This window comes from Stegostoma tigrinum, chromosome 2, assembly GCF_030684315.1.
Source record: "Stegostoma tigrinum isolate sSteTig4 chromosome 2, sSteTig4.hap1, whole genome shotgun sequence".
Classification (NCBI taxonomy): Eukaryota; Metazoa; Chordata; class Chondrichthyes; order Orectolobiformes; family Stegostomatidae; genus Stegostoma; species Stegostoma tigrinum.
In genome coordinates, this window is record NC_081355.1 from 158075699 (window position 1) to 158100557 (window position 24859).

Genomic DNA, 24859 nt, shown 5'->3' on the forward strand with positions numbered 1-24859 from the left:
TTCCTTGGCTAATTTGTGTGATGGAGTACCTACGGGTAGGGAGACTATGGATCTAAGGGGTACTTACGGCTTGTGTACTTTCAGGAGGCCAAGTGGAAAGTATTCCATCATACTTCAGGCTTGTGCCTTGCAGAAAGTTACTCAATACAGAATTTCCAACCTCTGACCTGATCTTGTAACCACAATATTAATATTCCTAATCCATGATATGTATTGAGCGAAAGACAATGTTACTACAAAGAAATAATGCATTTCATTATTTTGGTAGAGTTTTAAGTTTATTTCTTCAGTAGTATTGTAGTGGACAGACAATATGGCAGCCCTCAGAAAGTAAACATTGCTTATTTATAGTGACCAAGCAAGTAACAAAAATAAGTTAACATTATACATAAAATTTAAAAATATTATGATTATAGAAGTGTTTCTCTGTCATGTCCACCACTTCTTTCCCCCAAAATGATTGAGATTTACAACCTGTGGAAATAACATTACCTATCATAGCATTTGAGTGCAAAGGTAGTCATCTTAATTACTTAAGTGATGAGAGTGTACATATAGCAATTGTCTGGAGTGGTTTCTTTTAATGCCTTTTTGACTATTTGGGATCCTGTACTGTCCATCTGTTTTTCTCATTAGTGACTAGTTTTCAGCACCAAGCTAGATAATGTGTGGGTGCCCTCGCTTATATCTTGCCGCCCACAATAGGAAATCCAAATAGTTGATCAGGTAGTAACCTGTAATGATTGTCCACTGGTAAGTTGGTGATCCCCTTTTACTCTTGATATTTGGGAAAACTGAACTTTATTAAACCACCAATGCTGTTTGTGAAGTCACATTACACAAAGTGGCAGCACACCTCAAGGGTTATATGGCTTACTTTTTCCCCTTCATTTGTTTCTCCTAAACATTACTAGTGCACACTTAGAAAAAGCCTATCAATGTAAAAATTTGTTCAAACATACTACAGCCTGCTTTTAAAGATCAGTTTTTCCCCATTAAGATGTATTGGCAAGAAGTAAAGATATCTGCATTTAGATGAAACCTGTTATGGCCACATGGATTCCCAAAGCACTTCACAGCCTATGAAGCATCATCATTGTTGTAGAAACACAGTAGCCACATTTATGCACAGCAAGATCTCATAACCTGAGACAACTAACCAGATAACATTTTTTAAGCTAAAATGCTTGAGGGTTATAATTGGCCCCCTGGTTCTTGGAATAGTGGTGAGGGGTCTCTTATATCTACCTGGGAGGAGAGACAGCATCCCCAACAGTGCAGTTCTTCTCTAGTACTGGCTGGTGCATCAGTCTTAATTTTGAATTCAAGTCTTTGGAGTAAGTCATGAACACACAATTTTCTGGCTCAGCTGGGACTGTACTGTTGCAGGATTTATCCACCTGTACCACTTAGTCAACTTCTCTTCATAAAATTGTTCCAGGTATGAGCCTGTCCTTCAAAGAAGATAAAAATCTCACGTAGGATTTGAACTCACAAACATCTGACTTCGTGCAGAGAGTGCTACTCACTGATCCTAGGCCCCCAAATTCAGGGACAATTTTAAGCAAACCCATGTGATGTGAAACTCCAGGGATCAGTTGGAATGCTGGTGCTTGGCCTGCTGTGTTCATCCAGCTTTACACTTTGTTGAAATCAAAAGTTAATATTGGGTTAACAAAGAAAAAAATTGGGCAATTGCAAAAGTAACATTGAACGGCAGAGGGTTAAAAATTAAACCTGAGTATAAAACCACCATTCTTACCTGATTCAGTGGATTTCCAACTCATCAAGTGAGGTTAAAGATACCCCCGTATGTCAGAAGTTGTGTAAAAACATTTTTTTTTACAGTGATGACAAATGGGATATGCTTGGAGACTGTAAATGATACATTTTAAGTACAGGAATTGTAGGTGTTCTTCAGTTACTCATTGAATACAGTTAAGTTAGAAATGCTGGGTTTTTAAATACATGTTGTATAATTTTAAAGTTCAGTTCACATAAGCTTCAAAAAGAAAGGGAGGGTTTGTTGCAACATCAATGACAATAACAATGGCCATATATAAAACATAGATTTCCGAGTTTTTCACAAAGTAACTATGATATTTACCCACCCTTCTTCTAGGGTGGATACAAACAATGAGATCAGTGGCACACATATCTTCAGAGATGAATAAAGAAAACCTCATAAACCTGCAACTTTTATTAAACAATCAAGTTCAGTTTTGAGGTCAGTATTAATGCTTTTAACAATGTACCAGCATCAAACACACCAGATTCTGTACAGACACAAATTACTACAGATGCTGGAATCTGTATTACAAACAAACCACAATTTCCAGATTCTATATAGTTTGTTTTAAATATCCAAGTATCCACCCTCTGTGTGATGTCTTAAATGAGTAGAGCAACTTCAATGACTCAAGTGTTGCATTTCCACATCAGCATTCATTATTCTCATTGCTGTCTTTTGTCTGGATTGTGGTCACTTGAAACAGGAAAATTTCTTATCATTCACAATCAGAGACAAAGCCAATATTTATCCTATCAGTCTGAAGTGCTGAGGAAGGAAAGTGGTGACATTCTTGCTTCATTGAACCACAGAAGCATTATAGTGCTGAAGGAGGCCATTCAGCCTATTGTGTCTACACTAGCTGTTCAAATGAACATCATTGCCTGCTGCCAATTTCCTTTTTTTTCTCTCCACACTTGACGACACTGTTCATTTTTCTGTTTTTATCCAGCTTGCGACTGTCATGAAATCCTTTTCACAGACACTTACGGTGAAAGTGATTTCTCAGGCATTGGGAAATGAGAAGTTTCAGATTATTATTTCTTTTGTTGAGAAAGAATTAGGAATAGACAGATATAGCCTCAACTATGCATCCTATGGCCCTGTTGGCTTCTTCAAAAAGCCATGTGCTGTTCTGATGCTACAACCAGCTATCCACATTAACCCTATATCATCTGGATGTTTTCATCCACTCATTTATATTCTTACTAGTTATTCTCTTCTCCAATCTCGTCAGTTTGTCAGTATTAAATGACAATCTGCACTGCTTCCTTAGTATTTGTACATGTCTACCGTGTTTGCAATCCCAACAAGCATCTTTGTTTAATGTCCCCAGAAAAATATGCACCTTTGTTTCCAAATCTAAAATCTTTTACAAAAAAATTTATGAACTCATTTACATTAGCATGTTGTGTATTATGATAACTCAAGCACTAATCCCTAGTCACATAAAACACCTTTATACAGTTACAGCTTTTTAGTTCATATTTTAATTTGACTCAAATTTTACCATTTGGTTTGGTGGGGTTTGCACCCATGTCCTCAGAAAATTAACCTGAGTTTCTGGATTATTCATCCAGTGACATTACCATTACATCACCACCTCTCCTTCTTGGTGTTCCCTATTTTTCTAAGTATTTAATTATTTCCTCCTTCAAGTTGTTGATGTTTTATCCACCACAAATGACAGCATCTCTGCCTTGTAATTATCTTTACAACTCATTTTGAAAAAAAATTGAGTTAGCTGATGAAATATTGCTCAAAAGATACACTCAGCTAACAGCTTTACAATCACATGCCACTGTGCTGCGTGAAGTTTAAAAGGTTTAAGAAGTTTAAAAAGAGAACTACACAACTTATCCCAACAGGTACATTTCAGAGTAACCAAAATCTTTGCTCTATCCAAACTGGATTTGATCCTCATAGAGTGACAATAGGAGTAGAATTGCCCAGCCAACAAGTAATCCAATATTTTGCAGAAGGAATAAAATCCAGGGGTTTTTGCTCTTTGCTCGCATCAATTCTGGAAGCTGAAGGAAAAGGGAAATTAAATGAGATCTGTTTTCAAAAACAATATTATCTTTTCATCCCAACTGTAATTATATTGTGCATTGTGAGTGAAAAAGGCTGCCCTGAGAGTTGATAACAATGGTCTCCATTAGGCTAGCTTTTTAGTTCATATTTTAATTTTAATAACAATGAGAGTAAACCGGTTGATGTGGTGTATATGCATGAGAGTAAACCGGTTGATGTGGTGTACATGGATTTCAGCAAGGCATTCGATGAGGTTCCCCACAATAGGCTATTGTACAAAATGCAGAGGAATGGAATTGTAGGAGATATAGCAGTTTGGATCGGAAATTGGCTTGCTGAAAGAAGACAGAGGGTGATAGTTGATGGGAAATGTTCATCCTGGAGACCAGTTACTAGTGGTGTACCGCAAGGGTCGGTGTTGGGTCCACTGCTGTTTGTCATTTTTATAAATGACCTGGATGAGAGCGTAGAAGGATGTGTTAGTAAATTTGCAGACGACACTAAGGTCGGTGGAGTTGTGGATAGTGACGAAGGATGCTGTAGGTTGCAGAGAGACATAGATAAGCTGCAGAGCTGGGCTGAGAGGTGGCAAATAGTTTAACGCAGACAAGTGTGAGGTGATGCACTTTGGTAGGAGTAACCAAAAGGCAAAGTACAGGGCTAATGGTAAGATTCTTAGTAGTGTAGATGAGCAGAGAGATCGCGGTGTCCACGTACACAGATCCTTGAAAGTTGCCACCCAGGTTGACAGGGCTGTTAAGAAGGCATACAGTGTTTTAGCTTTTATTAATAGAGGGATCGAGTTCCGGAACCAAGAGGTTATGGTGAAGCTGTACAAAACTCTGGTGCAGCCGCACTTGGAGTATTGTGTACAGTTCTGGTCACCGCATTATAAGAAAGATGTGGAAGCTTTGGAACGGGTGCAGAGGAGATTTACTAGGATGTTGCCGGGAATGGAGGGAAGGTCTTACAAGGAAAGGCTGAGGGACTTGAGGCTGTTTTCATTAGAGAGGAGGAGGTTGAGAGGTGACTTAATTGAAACATATAAAATAATCAGAGGCTTCGATAGGGAGAGCCTTTTTCCTAGGATGGTGACGGCGAGCACGAGGGGGCATAGCTTTAAATTGAGGGGTGAAAGATATAGGACAGATGTCAGAGGTAGTTTCTTTACTCAGAGAGTAGTAAGGGAATGGAACGCTTTGCCTGCAACGGTAATAGATTCGCCAACTTTAGGTACATTTAAGTTGTCATTGGACAAGCATATGGACGTACATGGAATAGTGTAGGTTAGATGGGCTTGAGATCAGTATGACAGGTCGGCACAACATCGAGGGCCGAAGGGCCTGTACTGTGCTGTAATGTTCTATGTTCTATTAACAAAGTGTGGAGCTGGATGAACACAGCAGGCCAAGCAGCATCTTAGGAGCACAAAAGCTGACATTTTGGGCCTAGACCCTTCATCATGCTGTGTCATCCAGCTACACACTTTGTTATCTTGGATTCTCCAGCATCTGCAGTTCCCATCATCTCTGTCCTGAGAGTTGAGCATTCTTTCCTTCTTCCCTGTTCTCAATGTTATGTCTGTTTAGTAGAAATATTTCTTGCCAATGAGTGCTCATTCTGTTATCACATTTCTTAGTTGTAGTTTGTCACAAATTTTGCCATGTCTTTTAAAGTTGATGTTAATAGCCTTGTGGTACAGGTCTGTCATAGATAATAGAATCCCTACAGTGTAGAAACAGGCCCTTCAGCCCAACAAGTCCACACCAACCCTCAGAGCATTCCACCCAGACCCATCCCCCTATAAACCTATAACCTACATAATCTACACATCCCTAAACACTACGGGGCAATTTAGCATGGCCAATTGACCTAGCCTGAACATCTTTGGACTGTAGAAGAAAACTGGAGCACCCGGAGGAAACCCATGCAGACACGGGGAGAATGGCAAACTCCACACAGGTGCTTGCCCAAGGGTGGAATCGAACCCAGGTCCCTGGTGCTGTGAGGCAGCGGTGCTAACCACTGTGCCACCCCCATAGTAGGTGTCATAGTTGTACACTTCACACTGAATACCATTAATTAGTATTCCTCCTAAATTAACAAGTTTGGAGCAGTGTAGCAATAAAACAGAGGAAATGGAACAGAAACACTAATGATGTTTTTGCAGGACACCAGCATGCTATTGCAGTGCAGAACAGGGAGAGTGCAGGGAAGTGGAGTTGAAATGACCATCAGCCATGATTTAAATGGCAGAGTGGACTTGATGGGCTGAATGGCCTTACTTCCACTCCTATGCCTTATGGTCTTATAGTCTTCTCATATCCCCCAATTTATTCAAGAATTTGTTCGAGTAGTTACGTAAATTGTTCTGGTTCGGATACCAGAGTTGAGATGAGAAAGTCTTACATATCCTTCAGATGTTATAAAACAAAATGACCAGAGCAGTGGACATGATTTACATGGACTTCAGTAAGACACTTGATAAGACTCCTTATAACAGACTGGTTAGCAAGGTTTTGTCACTCAGAACACAAGGAGAACTGGCCACTTGGCCACTCGAACCTCCTCAAAGGGAGAAGAGAGAGGGTGCTTTTGTAGGGTGGCTTTCAGACTGGAGGACTGTGACCAGTACTGTGCCACAAGGATTCATGCTGGGTCCACTGCTTTTCATCATTTATATAAATGATTTGGATGTGAGCATTGGAGTATGGCTAGTCAGTTTGCAAATTTCACCAAAATTGGAGCTGTACTGGACAGCGAAAAAGGTTACTTCAGAGTACAATGGGATCTTGATTAGATGGGCCAAAAGGCTGAGGAGTGGCAGATGGGGTTTAATTTAGATAAATGGTAGGTGCTGCATTTTGGAAAGGCAAATGAGGGCACGACTTATACATTTAGTGGTAAGGTCCTGGGGAGTGTGGCTGAATAAAGACACCTTGGAGTGCACGTTCATAATTCCTTGAGAGTAGAATTGTAGGTAATTGGAATAGTGAAGGCGGCGTTTGGTATGCTTTCCTTTATTGGTCAGTGCACTGAGTATAGGAGATAGGAGGTCATGTTGCAGCTCTACAGGACATTGGTTAGGCCACTTTTGGAAAATCATGTGCAATCTGGTCTCCCTGGATGTGAGTTTGCTCGCTGAGCTGGAAGGTTAGTTTTCAGACGTTTCGTCACCATTCTAGGTAACATCATCAGTGAGCCTCCGACGAAACGCTGGTGTTATGTCCCGCTTTCTATTTATCTGGTTAGGTTTCCTTGGGTTGGTGATGTCATTTCCTGTGTTGGTGATGTCATTTCCTGTTCTTTTTCTCAGGGGATGCGAGATTGGCTCCAAATCAATGTGTTTGTTGATGGAGTTCCGGTTGGAATGCCATGCTTCTAGGAATTCTCATGCGTGTCTCTGTTTGGCTTGTCCGAGGATGGATGTGTTGTCCCAATCAAAGTGGTGTCCTTCCTCATCTGTATGTAAGGATACGAGTGATAGTGGGTCATGTCGTTTTGTGGCTAGTTGATGTTCATGTATCCTGGTGGCTAGCTTTCTGCCAGTTTGTCCAATGTAGTGTTTGTCACAGTTCTTGCAAGGTATTTTGTAGATGACGTTCGTTTTATTTGTCGTCTGTATAGGGTCTTTTAAGTTCATTAGCTGCTGTTTTAGTGTGTTGGTGGGTTTGTGGGCTACCCAGATGCCTAGAGGTCTGAGTAGTCTGGCAGTCATTTCGGAAATGTCTTTGATGTAGGGGAGAGTGGTTACGGTTTCTGAGCCCGTTTTGTCTGTTTGTTTGGGTTTATTGCTGAGGAATCGGCGGACTGTGTTCATTGGGTACTCGTTCTTTTTGAATACGCTGTATAGGTGATTTTCCTCTGCTCTGCGTAGTTCCTCTGTGCTGCAGTGTGTGGTGGCCCGTTGGAATAATGTTCTAATGCAGCTTTGTTTGCGGGTGTTGGGATGTTTGCTCCTGTAGTTCAGTATTTGGTCCGTATGTGTTGTTTTCCTGTAGACGCTGGTTTGAAGTTCCCCATTGGCTGTTCGCTCTACTGTGACATCTAGGAATGGCAGTTTGATGTTGTTTTCCTCCTCTTTTGTGAATGTTATGCCAGTAAAGGGTATTATTGATGGTCTTGAAGGTTTCCTCTAATTTGTTTTGTTTAGTAATGACAAAGGTGTCATCCACATAGCGGACCCAAAGTTTGGGTTGGATGATTGGCAGAGCTGTTTGTTCGAGTCTCTGCATTACTGCCTCTGCTAAGAACCCTGATATCGGGGATCCCATGGGTGTACCGTTGGTTAGTCTGTAGGTTTTGTTATTGAAAGTGAAGTGGGTGGTGAGGCATAGGTTCACGAGCTTGATGACGTTGTCCTTGCTGATGAGGTCGGTGGTGTCTGGTGTATGTGTCTTCTGTTCTTCTAATAGTGTCATCAGTGTTTCTTTGGCCAGGCTGATGTTGATGGATGTGAACAGGGCTGTTACGTCAAAGGAGACCATTATTTCATCCTCTTCTATCTTGGTGTCTTTGATGGTGTTCAGGAATTCTTAGGTGGAGCGAATGGAGTGGTGGGAGTCTTCTACTAGGTGTTTTAGTCTTTGGTGTAGTTCTTTGGCTAATCTATAGGTTGGTGTTCCAGGTAGCGACACTATGGGTCTGAGGGAGGCTCCTGGTTTGTGAATTTTTGGTAGTCTGTAGAAGCGTGGTTTGTTGGAGGCGCTTTGGGTCTGCTATGTGGATGACACTTTTGTCATCACTAAACAAAACAAATTAGAGGAAACCTTCAAGACCATCAATAATACCCTTTACTGGCATAACATTCACAAAAGAGGAGGAAAACAACATCAAACTGCCATTCCTAGTTGTCACAGTAGAGCGAACAGCCAATGGGGAACTTCAAACCAGCGTCTACAGGAAAACAACACATACGGACCAAATACTGAACTACAGGAGCAACCATCCCAACACCCGCAAACGAAGCTGCATTAGAACATTATTCCAACGAGCCACCACACACTGCAGCACAGAGGAACTACGCAGAGCAGAGGAAAATCACCTATACAGCGTATTCAAAAAGAACGGGAACCCTATGAACACAGTCCGCCGATTCCTCAGCAATAAACCCAAACAAACAGACAAAACGGGCTCAGAAACCGTAACCACTCTCCCCTACATCAAAGACATTTCCGAAATGACTGCCAGACTACTCAGACCTCTTGGCATCAGGGTAGCCCACAAACCCACAAACACACTAAAACAGCAGCTAATGAACTTAAAAGACCCTATACAGACGACAAATAAAACGAACGTCATCTACAAAATACCTTGCAAGAACTGTGACAAACACTACATTGGACAAACTGGCAGAAAGCTAGCCACCAGGATACATGAACATCAACTGGCCACAAAACGACATGACCCACTATCACTCGTATCCTTACATACAGATGAGGAAGGACACCACTTTGATTGGGACAACACATCCATCCTTGGACAAGCCAAACAGAGACACGCATGAGAATTCCTAGAAGCGTGACATTCCAACCGGAACTCCATCAACAAACACACTGATTTGGAGCCAATCTAGCATCCCCTGAGAAAAAGAACAGGAAATGACATCGCCAATGCAGGAAATGACATCACCAACCCAAGGAAACCTAACCAGATAAATAGAAAGCGGGACATAACACCAGCGCTTCGTCGGAGGCTCACTGATGATGTTACCTAGAATGGTGACGAAACGTCTGAAAACGAACCTTCCAGCTCAGTGAGCAAACTCACATCCAGAACCTCAACCTGAGCTACAAATCTTCTCAAAACTTGCTGGTCTCCCTGCTATAGGAAGGATATTGTGAAACTTGAAAGGGTTCAGAAAAGATTTACAAGGATGTTGCCAGGGTTGGAAGGTTTGAGCTATTGGGAGAGGCTGAATCAGCTGGGGCTGTTTTCCCTGGACTGCATGGACGAGTTGGACCGAAAGGTCTGTTTCCTTGCTGAACATCTCTATGACTCTAATACTCTATGACCATCCAGGACAAGAATTACGTATACTGAGTGAATGAGCCTGTCGATCCTGCCAGAGAGGGATACCTGCCACAGCACCAGAAATGTGATGGAATAATTGTAAAATAGTTTCTTAAACATTTTAGTACATTTTACTGAATGCTTCAGTCTGATCTTGGTGCTTATGGCAGCCATTACTCTAATTGCAACTTAGCCGATTGTGACCTCCCAGGATATCTTAACCCTTCCAGGAGTATCAAATATTAATTCAAGGAGAAACAACAAGTCACTTTATCTGACCACACCTGGCCATTGCCATTTACATGTGGCTTATCGGCTGGAGTGAGAAAATGAAATTGGGCATTAATAAGGCAGTGTGATTTTCTTTTAAAAATCACTTCTACCATGGTTTGAGGGAAAATATCTACGTGGATTTAGCATATTCTGTGTTTAATTGAAAGCATCACCTTATGTGGCATCATCTGGTGTGAGATTAAGATATTCAGGCTAGAAGGATAATTTGTAGCGTTTACAGGATATCAGCTGGATCTGTATTTTAGGTGTACAATCTTAATTAGGCACAAGTATTTAGTTTCAAATATGAGCAGCACTTACCATTTGAAGCATAAGTACATAAAGATATATTTACCATATCTCCAAGGGCAACATATAGGAATAGTCCTGTTGCTACAGTAAATATCCATTGCTGTACTATCTCATTTGTTGCAACAGCCAATGATATGTAGAGTCCAATGAAGGCAGTCAAGGCACTGACGAAGTTCATGAGAACAGCTTTCTTTATAGAAAGGCCACTGTGCAACAAAACTGCAAAATCACCTAAAGCACAAAAAAGGTCAAACTCATTATTGTTGTCAAGAAATTCTAATTAAGTACAGCTTGGGGTTCCCAGACGTTCAAACTAATCAGATATTAACATTTTCTGCAGAATTACAGACTACTGTGCAGTAATGAGTGATGTGACGTCTGGATACTTAAATATGCATATACAAAACAATATAGTTCCTAAACAAGACAATAGTCAGCAAACACAACAAAAACAAAGTTGCTGGAAAAGCTAAGCAGGTGTGACAGCATCTGTGGAGGAGAAGAAAAAGAGTTAACGTTTCGGGTTTGGTGACTCTTCCTCAGAACTCCATGGCAAAACCATGATGTTGGAAGACTTTTGTGCCTTTCATTGAATACAATTTCATTGAATTTTAATGCTATATTTTTACTTGGAATGGGTTAACCATTACATTTTTGGTACAAATCACCCAGTGGTTCACTCCCAGGAAAAAGAAGGTAGAGGAGAAGAAACTACAAACAGGAAAGCCTCTGACAACATCGGATGCAAGAGAGATAAAGTAGCCAAAGGGACAGTAGTTCAGGAAAAATGTCAGACAAAAGTAGAGGTAACATTAAAGATGTTAGAGGTGTAAAAGGAACTGTAGTACATTCATTTCTATGAGCAGTTAGATAAAGTGTTCTAGTTGTGACGCCATGATTTACCCTATCAAAATTGCACATGATTTTGAACACCTCAGTAAGGTCACCTCTTAATTTTCTCTGCTCCAAGGAGAATAAGCCAAATCTGTCTCAACTCTCCTTATACCAAAAATCCTTCATTCCTGATATAATTGTTGTAACTCTCCCTTGAACATCCTTCCTTAAACAAGGTGCCCAGAATTGAACACAATACTCTGAATGTGGTCTGACCAATGATTTGTAGAGGTATAACATCACTTCCTTGCTTTTATAGTCTCTGGCTCTATTTATAAACCCAAAGATCCTATAAGCCTTCTCAACAACTGTTTCAAATTGCCTGGCCACCTTCAGAGAATTATGCACTTGAACCCTGAGGTCCCTCTGCTCCTGTGTTTCCCTTAAAGTTGAACTGTTGACCCTGTATTGCCTCTCAGTGTTTCTTCTACCAAAATGCATTACTCACATTTCTCCTTGTTGAAATTCACCTGCCAGCTGTGTGGCCATATGGCCAACTTATCAATGTTTTTCTTAAATCACTCAGCATCATCCTCACAATTCACTATTCTCCCTAGCTTAGTACCTGCAAATTTAGAGGTTTGTCCTCAATACCCATTTCCAAATTTTATATATAAATTACTTTAACTAAATTAAATCAAGTACCAGAATTACGTACAGTAAGCGAGTGAGCCTGTCACACTGGAAATGAACTGGTACAATATCAGAAATATGAAGGAATAGCATCCAAGGAGTGGGAGGTGGAGCTGAAGTGGTTCGCGACTGGGAGGTATAGTTGTCTGTCACGAGCTGAGCGTAGGTGCTCCACAAAGTGGTCGCCAAGCCTCCACTTGGTTTCCCCGATATAGAGGAGGCCACATTGGGAACAGCAGATACAATATACAACATTAGCAGCTGTGCAGGTGAACATGTGGAAGGTTTTCTTGGGGCCTGGGATGGGGGTGAGGTGTAGGACTTCCTGCCGTTGCAGAGAAAAGTGCCAGGGGTGGTAGGGCTAGTGGGAAGTGTGGAGCATGACTACACTTCCCAGTTGCAAACCACTTCAACTCTCCCCCTCCCGTTCCTTGGATGGCATATCCATCTTCGGCCTCCTCCAGTGCCACAACAATGCCACCTGAAAGCTGAGGAACAGCACCTCATATTCCTCTTGGGGACTCTGCAGCCCAATGGTCTCAATGTGGGCTTCACAAGCTCTAAAACCTCCCCTCCCCTGATCTCATCCCAAAGCCAGCCCATCTCGTCCCCGCCTCCTTGACCTATCCATCTTCCCTCCACCTATCTGCTCCTCTATCCATCTTCCATCATCTCCATCCCCTCTCTATTTATTTCAGAGTCATCTTCCCCTCCCCCATTTCTGAAGAAGGTTCCAGACCTGAAACACCAGCTTTCCTGCTTCTCTGATGCTGCCTGCCCTGCTGCGTTCATCCAGTTCTACACCTTGTTATCTCAGATTCCAGCATCGGTAGTTCCTACCATCTCTTGTTGATAGTGAGGTTCTCTTAACTGCTGCCCTTGCCCTCTTAGATGGTAATGGTTGTGGTTTGGAAAGTGCTGTCTAAGGAGCCTTAGTGAATTATATAGTATGTCTTGTGGATGATACACACTGTGGCAACTGAGCGTTGGCAGTGGAAGGGCTAAATCTTTGTGAATAGAATATCCTTTATTGCCATTTGTACGACAATACAGAAGTATAGGAGTACAGTAAACAGTATTTGCAATGGCTGCCTTTTACTGGAGCCATCTTAGGTAAAAGTACCTCAGTGCAAATCTTACAGAGTAAAAAAAATAGTGGTCTTACACAAAAAGGATTAAAAGGAAAGCAAATGTGGTGCCAATCAAACAGGATTCTTTGTCCTGAATGATATCATGCTTGCTGATCATTGTTGGAGATGCACTCATTCAAGGAAGTGTGGAGTATTCCATCAGACTCCTGTCTTGTGTTTTATAGATGATGAACAACTTTTAAGGAGTAAGGAGGTGTACCCACTTCAGGATTCCTAGCCTCTGACCTGCTGTTTTAGCCAGAGTATTTGCATGGCATGTCCAGTTCAGTTCAGTTTCTGGTCAAAGGTAATCGCCAGGATGTTTATAGGTAAAGGCATGTAGACGCATGTTTTGAAAGACATTTGATTTGAAAAATAGAAGATTCACATTATGTCACTGTCTATTATTGGCCAGTTTAAAGAGACCTGAGAATATCTAGAGATTTCTCAGGAGGTTCAAAAATTGAAAATGGGGGAAATTACTTTTGAAGAGTCTATGGGTTTTGAATCAGGACAATTGAATATGTCTGAACAGCATTGTCTTGACACTAATGCCATATCCAAAATATACTACTGTTATCACTGAGATTCCTTTGGAACTCTCTTCCTGAAAGAGCAGTGCAGACAGATTTTTAAAATATTTTAAATTTAGAGATAATTCAGTTCTTGATAAGCAGGGAGAACAGGTCAGAATGTGGATTTGAAGTTATAATCACACCAGTTATGATATTCTTAAATGGTGGAGCAGGATCAATGGGCTGAATTGAACATATGAATGTTCACATATGTGATAAAAGGTTGATCCCCTATGAAAAATGCTGCTGTGCTTTATATTTCTCTGTTTACTTCAGTGTTATAATAAAATGTCTACTTGTAGTGAAATACACAGCACTACTTATTCACATATTTACTTCCGTTTAATATTTAAGCATATAACTTAAAACACGGGGACCTCAACATAAAACCATGATCAGCAGAATAGCTTTCTTTCATCTAACTATCTTGAAATAAAGAAAAGTCTTATAATAATGGAGAGTTTAAAAAATACCCATTTCGTGTGGAAGTTCATGGCATAAGATTGCAAGTGTTGTGGCAAGCCCTGTCTTCCAGGAGACAGAGAAAGCTGCTCCTAGAGCCAGTCCATCTGCAAAGTTATGGATACCATCGCCAATCACTATCATATATGGAAGCACCCTCAAGCCTGTACAGAAAGAGAAGTCAACATGTTGTGAATACACTCAAACAATCTGTTATGGTATATTGAGTAATATATTTACTCTAGGTAATTCTTATTTCCATTAGAACCAGTATTTTATCAACAAGATAATTGTAGCTGGAAGTCCAATAATCCAATTATCAGGGGGATATTGTAACGAAATGCAAGTAGAACATAGAACAATACAGCGCAGAACAGGCCCTGCGGCCCTCGATGTTGTGCCGACCTGTGAACTAATCTAAGCCCCTCCCCCTACACTATTCCATCATCATCCATATGCTTATTGAAGGAAACTTTATTCAGTATCATTTTTTTTCCACAGGTTGGTACATTGGTAGATCTGATAAATAATGTAATGCACATCATGAATAGTGTCACATAGCTCATCACAAGCGAACACACACTAACAGAGCACAGGGAATGGACACATTGTGCCAACCAACCTGTTTCTGTGTAATTCTACATAGACGAACAGAAATTTTAAAAAAACTACAACGTTTCAAGTTAGTGATGCTCGGAAATGAATAAAATAAAGCCTTGAATTTCATTCTTCCATCTCACTTTATGTGAATTCTAGCATGTCCTCTGAAGTCAGGCGGTAAGATCGAGGTCATTCAAATTCAAAGTCTTGTCGATTTGACAAAATTGAGATCATTCCATCATTTAGGACTTTTAACCAAACTAACCTTTAGACGGATGGTGACCAGAATCACTTTCCAAGGACACTTCAGAAGCTGTCTAAACATGGGAATAGAAATGAGTGATTAATGTCTAATTGCAATCGGGGGAGAGGAAAAAATGCAAAATGAGGAGGGAACATTCAAAGTAAAGAAAGGAGGTACAATAGATTTAGAAAAAAAGAGAGATATGAAAGAATTTTACCGGTCCCTGTTTCTCTGCCCAGAATACAATTAACCCTGCTAGGTGGGGTTACAATGCACCGCAAGAGTTCAGAAGCTAGTACAAAAAGTAAAAGATTAAAACAGAAATTACTCAAGAAACTGAGCAGGTCAGGCAGCATCTGTGGAGATAAAACAGAGTCATGTTTTGAGTCCAGTGACCCCTGCTTCAGAATTTCTCTGCAGTTCTAAAGGGTCACTGGACTTGAAACGTTCTCTCTCCAGAGATGCTGCCAAACCTGCTGAGTTTCACTAGCAATTTCTGTTTTTTGCTTCAGATTTCCAGTGTCTGCAGTTCTCTTATTTATACAAAGGTAAAGATTTCTAGCAGGGATGCTGCTGCCAGATTAAAAGCGGCAGAGACCAAGTCCTTCAGCACTTGTTGAGAAGAAATGTTTTCAGAAGGTGTTCGATAATGTTCGTAAGAGATTAGCATGTAAAATTAAAGCACGTAGGATTAGGATAGTGTACAGATATTGATAGAGAACTGGCAGGCAGTCAGGAAGCAAAGAGTAGGAATAAATATGTCATTTTCTCAGTAGTAGCCAATGGCCAAAGAGATAAGACCATAAGACATAGTAAGGCCATTCAGCCCATCAAATCCACTCCGCCATTTAAATCGTGGCTGATGGGCATTTCAACTCCACTTCCCTGCACTCTCCCCGTAGCCCTTGATTCCTTGTGAGATCAAGAATTTGTCGATCTCTGCCTTGAAGGCATCTAACGTCCTGGCCTCCAGTGCACTCCGTGGCAATGAATTCCACAAGCCCACCAATCTCTGTAACGGAGGGATCAGTGCTTTGTCCACAGCTGTTTATGATATATACAAATAATTTAGATGAGGGAATTAAGTAATGTGTCCACGTTTGAGCACAACACAAAGGTAGATTGGCGGATGCACTGAGGAGGATGCAGAGATGCTTCAGTATGATTTTGAGTGAGTGGGCAACTAATGGCGAATGAACTATAATGTGGAGCTGTGATAAGATTGGAGTGTCCTTGGACACGAGTTGCTGAAAGTAAGCATGGGGGTGCGTCAAGATAATGAAGGCCTGTTCTGTGCTGTATTGTTCTATGTTCTACTTGCACTTCGTTACAATATCCCCCTGATTATTGGACTGCCAGCTACAATTACCTTGTTGGTAAAATGCTGGCCTTTTCCGAAGCCACCACATTCTTCTGGTAGTGTGGCGCCAGAATTGAACATAATATTCCAAATGCGGCCTAACTAAGGTTCTATAAAGCAGCAACATTACCTGCCGATTTTTAAAGTCAGTGCCCCGGGCTGGCCTTCAAAGCAAGAGGATTTGAGTACAGGAGCAGGGATGTCTTGCTGCAATTGGATGAGGCCACATTTAGAATATTGTGTGCAATTTTGTCTCCTTATCTGAGGGAGGGGTTCTGGTTATGAGGGAGGCTAACAAATGTTTACTAGACTAAGTCTTGGAATGCCAGGACTGATGTATAGAGAAATACCTGATCTGGAAGGACTATATTCACTGGGGTTTTAAACAATAAGGGGTGATGTCATAAAAAACCTATAAAATTCTAACAGGACTAGACAGGGTAAATGCAGGAAGAATGTTCATGACGACCGAGGAGCCCAGAACCAGAGCTCACAGTCTAAGGATATTGGGTAGCCCATTTAGGACCGAGTTGAGAAATTTCTTCACCCAGGAAGTGATTGGCCTGTGGAATTCTGTGTAAGAGCAAGCAAATGAGGCAAGAACATTGAATGTTTTCAAGAAGTTATATATAGTTCTTAGAACTAAAAGAACGAAAGAGTATGGAGCAAAGGCAAGAAAGGTTATTAGGTAGAACAATAAGCTGTGATCATATTGAATGGTGGTACAGGCTTGATTGGCTGAACAGCCAACTCATGTTCCTGTTTTCTATTATGAAAGAAGGACTTGAAATGTCTTCTTCCATTAGGTGAACTAAAACCCTACTACCTTCTAAATTGCGGCCTGGACAACCAGTAACTGGGCTGGAAAGAAGAAAAGCTCATGTAGGTCCTGCTATGATCCAAATCTACTTGTCCCCACATTGCCCACTATCACCCTCATTTGCATGCAGTCAGCAGGAGAATAGCAGCCGAAAGCAGTCCTGAAAGGGCTGAGAGCATGCGAGAGAGAGCGTGTGAGTGAGAGAGTCCTCACCGTCCAAATTTTGCAGGATTCTTGCTGTGATGTATGGATAAAGGTTTACAATGCAGAGAAAAGTCACATGGCCATTCATTGTCTATTGAAAAATAAACCATCCAACCCAATTTTACTCTCGAGCATTGAGTCCATACCTCTGCAAGTTACAGTACTTGATGTACACTTTGAGGCAGCTTTTAAATGAGTTGAGGGTTTCTGCCTCTTCTCCCTTTTAGGCAGTGAGCTCCAGACCCCTACCACCCTCTGTGTGAAAAATCTTTTCCTTATCTCCCCCTAATCTTTTCACCAGTTTAAATCTATTCCCGCTCATCAGTGCCCACTCTGCTAAGGCCCTTCCAACCATTCTATCAAGGTTGATCACAATTTTGTACACTCAATCAAATCTCCCTTCAGCCTGTCTTTTCCAAAGGGAACAACCCCAGACCATCCATACTTACCTCAGGACAAGGATAGATGGGTTACAGTTAGGGGGAGGAAAGGGGACAGACAGTGCAGAGATCTCCTGTGGACATTCCCCTCAGCAATAAGTATACCGTTTTGGATACTGCTGAGGGGGATGACCTACCTGAGGAAAGCCATAGCATTCAGTTCTCTGGCACTGAGCCTGACACTGTGGCAAAGAAGGGACGGGGGCAGAATAGAAAAGTACTCGTGGTAGGGGACTCGATAGTTAGGGGAATCGACAGGAGATTTTGTGGTCAGGATCGGGATTCCTGGAAGGTATGTTGCCTCCCTGGTGCCAGGGTCCGGGACGTCTCCGATCGGGTGTATAAGGTTCTAAAAGGGGAAGGCGAACAGCCAGAAATCGTGTTACATATTGGCACGAATGATGTAGCCAGAAAAAGGATTGAGGATATAAAAAGTGATTTCAGGGAGTTAGGATGGAAGCTGCAGAGCAGGACGAACAGAGTAGTGTTCTCTAGTTTACTACCAGTGCCACGAGATAGCGAGGCGAGGAACAGGGAGCGGGCGCAGCTTAACACGTGGCTGTGCAGCTGGTGTAGGAGGGAGGGCTTCAGATATGTAGATAATTGGGATGCCTTCTGGGGAAGGTGGGACCTGTACAAGAAGGACGGGTTGCATCTGAACTGGAAGGGAACCAATGTCCTGGGTGGAAGGTTTGCTCGAGTAGTTCGACAGGGTTTAAACTAGTATGGCAGGGGGGTGGGAACCTGAGCTGTATACCGGAGGTGAGAATTGATGCAGGTGAGGCAGTAGCAAGAGGTAGACCAGCTAGTGGGAAGGATTTTCCTGGGAAGGAACCAAGGGATCCGTTAAAGTGTGTTTGCTTTAATGCAAGGAGTATCAGGAATAAAAGTGATGAACTTAGAGCATGGATCAGTACCTGGTGCTATGATGTTGTGGCCATAACAGAGACATGGGTTTCTCAGGGGCAGGAATGGTTGCTGGATGTTCCAGGGTTTAGAACATTTAAAAAGAATAGGGAGGGGGGAAGAGAGGAGGGGGTGTAGCACTAATCAGAGAGGGTATCACAGCTACAGAAGCTTCCATTGTCGAGGAAGATCTGCCTACTGAGTCAGTACGGGTGGAAATTAGGAACAGCAAGGGAGTAGCCACCTCATTAGGGGTTTACTACAGGCCCCCCAATAGCAGCAGGGAGATTGAAGAAAGCATAGGTCGGCAGATTTTGGAAAAGTGTGGACATAGTAGGGTTGTTGTAATGGGTGACTTTAACTTTCCCAATATTGATTGGAACCTCCTTCGAGCAGAAGATTTGAATGGAGCTGTTTTTGTAAGGTGTGTTCAGGAGGGTTTCCAAACTCAGTACGTTGACAGGCTGACCAGGGGAGTGGCCATTCTAGACTTGGTGCTCGGAAACGAGCTGGGGCAGGTATCAGATCTTGTGGTGGGAGAGCATTTTGGTGATAGTGACCATAACTGCCTCACATTCTACATAGCTATGGAGAAGGAGAGGATTAGGCAAAATGGGAGGATATTTAATTGGGGAAGAGGAAACTATGATGCGATTAGACATGAGTTAGGAAGCATGGACTGGGAGCAATTGTTCCATGGTAAAGGCACTATAGACATGTGGAGACTGTTTAAGGAACAGTTGTTGCAAGTGATGAATAAATATGCCCCTCTGAGACTGGCAAGACGAGGTAAGATAAAGGAACCTTGGATGATGAGAGCGGTGGAGCTTCTCGTCAAAAGGAAGAAGGTAGCTTACATAAGGTAGAGGAGGCTAGGGTCAAGCTCAGCTCTAGAGGATTACAGGCAGACGAGGAAGGAGCTCAAAAATGGTCTGAGGAGAGCCAGGAAGGGGCACAAGAAAGACTTGGCAGAACGGATGAGGGAGAACACAAAGGCATTTTACACTTAAGTAAGGAATAAGAGAATGGTCAAAGAAAGAGTAGGGCCGATCAGGGATAGCATAGTGAACTTGTGTGTGGAGTCTGAGGAGGTAGGGGAAGCCCTAAATGAGTTTTTTGCTTCTGTCTTTACGAAAGAAATGAACTTTGTAGTGAATGAAACCTATGAAGAGCAGGTGTGCATGTTGAAATGGATAGAGATAAAGGAAGCTGATGTGCTGAAAATTTTGTCCAACGTTAAGATTGACAAGTCGCCAGGCCCCGACCAGATTTGTCCTCGGCTGCTTTGGGAAGCGAGAAATGCAATTGCTTCGCCACTGGCGAAGATCTTTGCATCCTTGCTCTCCACTGGAGTCTTACCTGAGGACTGGAGAGAGGCAAATGTAATTCCTCTCTTCAAGAAAGGAAAAGGGAAATCCCCGGCATTTACAGACCAGTAAGTCTCACGTCTGTCGTCTGCAAGGTGTTAGAAAGGATTCTGAGGGATAGGATTTATGACCATCTGGAAGAGCGTGGCTTGATTAAATGCAGTCAACACGGCTTTGTGAGGGGCAGGTCATGCCTCACAAACCTTATCGAGTTCTTCGAGGACGTGACTAGAAAAGTTGATGAGGGTTGAGCTGTGGATGTGGTGTATATGGACTTCAGCAAGGCATTTGATAAGGTTCCCCATGGTGGGCTCATTCAGAAGGTCAGGAGGAATGGATACAGGGGAACTTAGCTGCCTGGATACAGAATTGTCTGGCCAACAGAAGACAGCGAGTGGTAGTAGAAGGAAAATATTCTGCCTGGAAGTCAGTGGTGAGTGGGGTTCCACAGGGCTCTGTCCTTGGGCCTCTACTGTTTGTAATTTTTATTAATGACTTGGATGAGGGGATTGAAGGATGGGTCAACAAGTTTGCAGATGACACAAAGGTCGGAGGTGTCGTTGACAGTATAGAGGGCTGTTGTAGGCTGCAGCGGGACATTAACAGGATGCAGAGATGGCCTGAGAGGTGGCAGATGGAGTTCAACCTGGATAAGTGCGAGGTGATGCATTTTGGAAGGTCGAATTTGAAAGCCGAGTACAGGATTAAGGATAGGATTCTTGGCAGTGTGGAGGAACAGAGGGATCTTGGTGTGCAGATACATAGATCCCTTAAAATGGCCACCCAAGTGGACAGGGTTGTTAAGAAAGCATATGGTGTTTTGGCTTTCATTAGCAGGGGGATTGAGTTTAAGAGTCGTGAGATCTTGTTGCAGCTCTATAAAACTTTGGTTAGACCGCACTTGGAATACTGCGTCCCGTTCTGGTCGCCCTATTATAGGAAAGATGTGGATGCTTTGGAGAGGGTTCAGAGGAGGTTTACCAGGATGCAGCCCGGACTGGAGGGCTTATCTTATGAAGAGAGGTTGACTGAGCTCGGAGTCTTCACTGGAGAAAAGGAGGAGGAGAGGGGACCTAATTGAGGTATACAAGATAATGAGAGGCATAGATAGAGTTGATAGCCAGAGACTATTTCCCAGGGCAGAAATGGCTATCACGAGGGGTCATAGTTTTAAGCTGGTTGGAGGAAAGTATAGAGGGGATGTCAGAGGCGGGTTCTTTACACAGAGAGTTGAGAGAGCATGGAATGCGTTGCCAGCAGCAGTTGTGGAAGCAAGGTCATTGGGGACATTTAAGAGACTGCTGGACATGCATATGGTCACAGAAATTTGAGGGTGCATACATGAGGATCAATGGTCGGCACAACATTGTGGGCTGACGGGCCTGTTCTGTGCTGTACTGTTCTATGTTCTATGTTCTTACCTGATAACTGCATTTTCCCACTCCTGGCAACTTCCTCAAATTTCCTTTCTACCCTCTCTAAGTGCAATTAGATCCTTTCTGTAATGAGGTGACCTGAACCCCACACAGCGCTTAAGTTGTGGACTTGTCAACAAAAGGGATAAAGATTGGTTAAATGAGTGGGCAAAAATTTGGCAGAAGAAATTCAAATGTAATGAAACTAATGTGGGAAATGTGAGATAACCACTTTGGTAGCAAGAATAGAAAAGCAAAGTATTACTTAAAAGGAAGAGAGATTGCAGAATGCTGCAGTTCAAAGAATAAAAAAAATTACAGTACTGAAACAGGCTCTTTGGCCATCCAAGCCTGCTCTGACATGCTGCCCGTCACAACTGAAACCGCCTACATTTCCGGGGTCAGTACCCCTCTATTCCCATCCTATTCATGTATTTGTCAAGACACCCTTTAAATGTCACTGTAGTATCTGGCTTCCACCACCTCCCCCAGCAGCGAGTTCCAGGCACCCTCCACCATGTAAAAAATTTACCTTGTACATCACCTTTAAATCTTGGCCTTCGCACCTTAAACCCAGGGCCCCTGGTAACTAACTCTTCCACCCTGGGAAAAAGCTTCTGACTGACCAGTCTGTCCGTGCCCTTCATAATCTTGTAGACCTGTATCAGGTCACCCCTCAACCTCCGTCATTCCAGTGACAACAACCTAAGTTTCTCCAACCTCTCCTCATAGCTAATGCCCTCCATACCAGGCAACATCCTGCTAAATCTTTGCTGTACCTTCTCCAAAACCACCATATTCTTCTGGTAGTGTGGTGCCAGAATTGAACACAATATTCCAAATGCGGCCTAACTACTGTTCTATAAAGCAGCAACATTACCTGCCAATTTTTAAAGTCAGTGCCCGGCTGATGAAGGTAAGCATGCCATATGCCTTGTTGACTACCTTCTCCACCTGTGTTGCCACGCTCAGTTACCTGTGTACCTGTACACCCAGGATCTCTCTGCCTATCAATACTCTTAAGGATTCTGCCATTTACTGTCTATTTTCCAGCTGGATTTGACCTTCCAAAATGGAAAAGTACTTAGGTGCCCTAATACATGAGGTTTAAGGGTTAACAATCAGAATTCAATAAAAATCTAGAGTTAAGAGTCAAGTGTTGACCACAAGTAAATTGTCAATTGTCAAATAATCCATCTGATCCCTTCAGGAATTCGCATCAGTTCTATGACCCTTTGATTTTTTGCTTATGAATTCTGTGTCTAACCCACCTGTCCAACTAATACCTGAAGAAGGAATGAGACTCTGAAAGCTCGTGTTTTCAAATAAACCTTTTGGGCTACAACCTGGTGTTGTGTGATTTTTGACCTTGTGCCTTGTACATAGTGGACAGGCTTTGGGAGTCGGATGGGGAATTACTCTTGGCCTCTGACCTACTCTTGTAGTCACTGTATTTTTATGGTTAGTTCAGTTGAGATTCTGGTCAATGGTAATCCCCAAGCAGGGTATTCAGCAGTGGTAATGCCAAAGTGTAGTGGTTAGATTGTCTCTTATTGTAGATGGTTATTTTCTATTATTTTTATATGCAAATATTACTTTCCACTTTTCTCCCCAAGACTAGATATTGTCATGGTCTTGTTGCATTTGAGCATAGACTGCTTCAGTATCTGATGAGTCACAAATGGTATTCAATATTGTGCAATCATCAAATAACATCCTCACTTCTGACCTTATGATAAATGGAAAGTTACTGATGAAACAGCTTAAGATAGTTGAGCCTAGAGCACTTCTCTGAAGAACTCCTGCAGAGCTTTCTTGGAGGTGAGATGAATGACCTCTAAAAACAACAAATCATCTTTGTAGAGATAATAAGAACTGCCAAATGCTGAAGTCAGAGATAACTCCATGTGGAGCTGGAGGAACCCAGCAGGCCAGGCAGCATCAGAGGGGTAGGAAAGTTGACGTTTCAAGTCGGGACCCTCCTTTAGAAATGGGGGTAGGGGAATGGAGCTCAGCAATAAATAGGAGGGGTGGGGCTGGGGAAGGTACGTGGGATGGTGAGTGGTGAGATTGGTCAGTGAGGTGGGAGAAGTGGATAGATGGTAGAGAAGATGGACAGGTTTCTTTGTATGTGCCAGGTATGACGCAAAACAACAGAGTTTTCCTCCGATTCACACTGACTGCAGTTTTGCTAGAGCCCCTTAATACCACACTCAGTCCAATGCAGCGTTGACGTCAAAGGCAATCACCTTCATCTCACCAAGACAACATTTGACTGAGTATGGTATCAAGGAGCCAAAGCAAAACTCAAATCATTGGTACCTGTATGATCTTGTCTAATTGTAGGCTGATTCAAGGAGGATAATTTATCCCAGAGATAATAGGAACTGCAGACCCTGGAGAATCTGAGATAACAAAGTGTAGAGCTGGATGATACAGCAGGCCAAGCAACATCTTAGGAGCAGAGAAGCTGCTTGGCCTGCTGTGTTCATCCAGCTCCACACTTTGTTATCTCAGATAATTTATCCCAAGTGAGTTAGGAAGCAAGAGTGCAATGGAAGATGTACAATCACTGGCTAGAATTTCAGAACGCACCCCCTAGTGTGACACTTACCAGTTCCACCTGGGATGTTGTCTTCTTTTCCTTCTGTTTATTCTTTTGCCCTTCTTTAAATGCCTGAAGAGCCAGCACATGATCACAGTGATGGCCATCTTGTTCATCCTACAACCAGATACAGAACACCATGAAAACTAGAATCTGGAATTCAACTTGCCACAATGATATTGTGCTTTGCCTGCCATATTGTTTGAATTCACAGAGCAGAACTTCATAACAATAGATTCCAGGATTAGTTCACAGATCCCTGTTATTATTATTTGTTATTATAGAATCCCTACAGTGTGGAAACAGGCCCTTCGACCCAACAAGTCCACGCCGACCCACAGAGCATCCCACGCAGACCCATCCCCCCTATAACCCACCTAATCTACACATCCCTGAACACGGTGAGCTTTATGGCTGAAAAGAAGACATATACTATCAAAGTTTACAAGATGCAGTCATCAGGACAGGTACAAGAGTACAAAGTATTCAGAAGGAAGCATTTTGTTCTGGATGAAGAAAAACGTTGCTGATTCATTGTCATTGCCATTGCCGTTAAATCCATAACTGAGAACAGTTTTTGTTTAAATTCAAAAGACAAGTTGACTTTGTTTGCTTATGGTATTGCCATGGGGAAACTGGCAATGAACATTGTTCTCCATGCTATTGTTTAATGGCGAAACAGCAGCCCATTTCCTGCATATATTGTTTCTAGTAATTTCAAGATGTGACAATGTATGTGCCTTTAAGAGGGATTTGTTCTGTCCTGTTTCACTTGAAAAGAGGT

At 42.3% G+C, this 24859-nt stretch overlaps 1 protein-coding gene across 3 annotated transcripts in view; it reads right to left on the bottom strand.

Annotated features, from left to right (window-relative positions):
• Window positions 1-2185: 2185 nt before the first annotated feature.
• The window catches only part of LOC125448839 (zinc transporter ZIP4), a 63810-nt gene continuing 41136 nt past the window's right edge, over window positions 2186-24859 (bottom strand). For all 3 annotated transcript variants that reach the window (XM_048524414.2, XM_048524415.2, XM_048524418.2), the window contains 5 exons: window positions 24085-24192; window positions 14980-15031; window positions 14126-14278; window positions 10464-10651; window positions 2186-3819 (listed from right to left, as the gene is read on the bottom strand). In XM_048524414.2, the coding sequence (XP_048380371.2) occupies window positions 3688-3819; window positions 10464-10651; window positions 14126-14278; window positions 14980-15031; window positions 24085-24192 (633 nt within the window). In that variant the 3' untranslated portion in view covers window positions 2186-3687. The remainder of the gene's footprint in view (window positions 3820-10463; window positions 10652-14125; window positions 14279-14979; window positions 15032-24084; window positions 24193-24859) is intronic.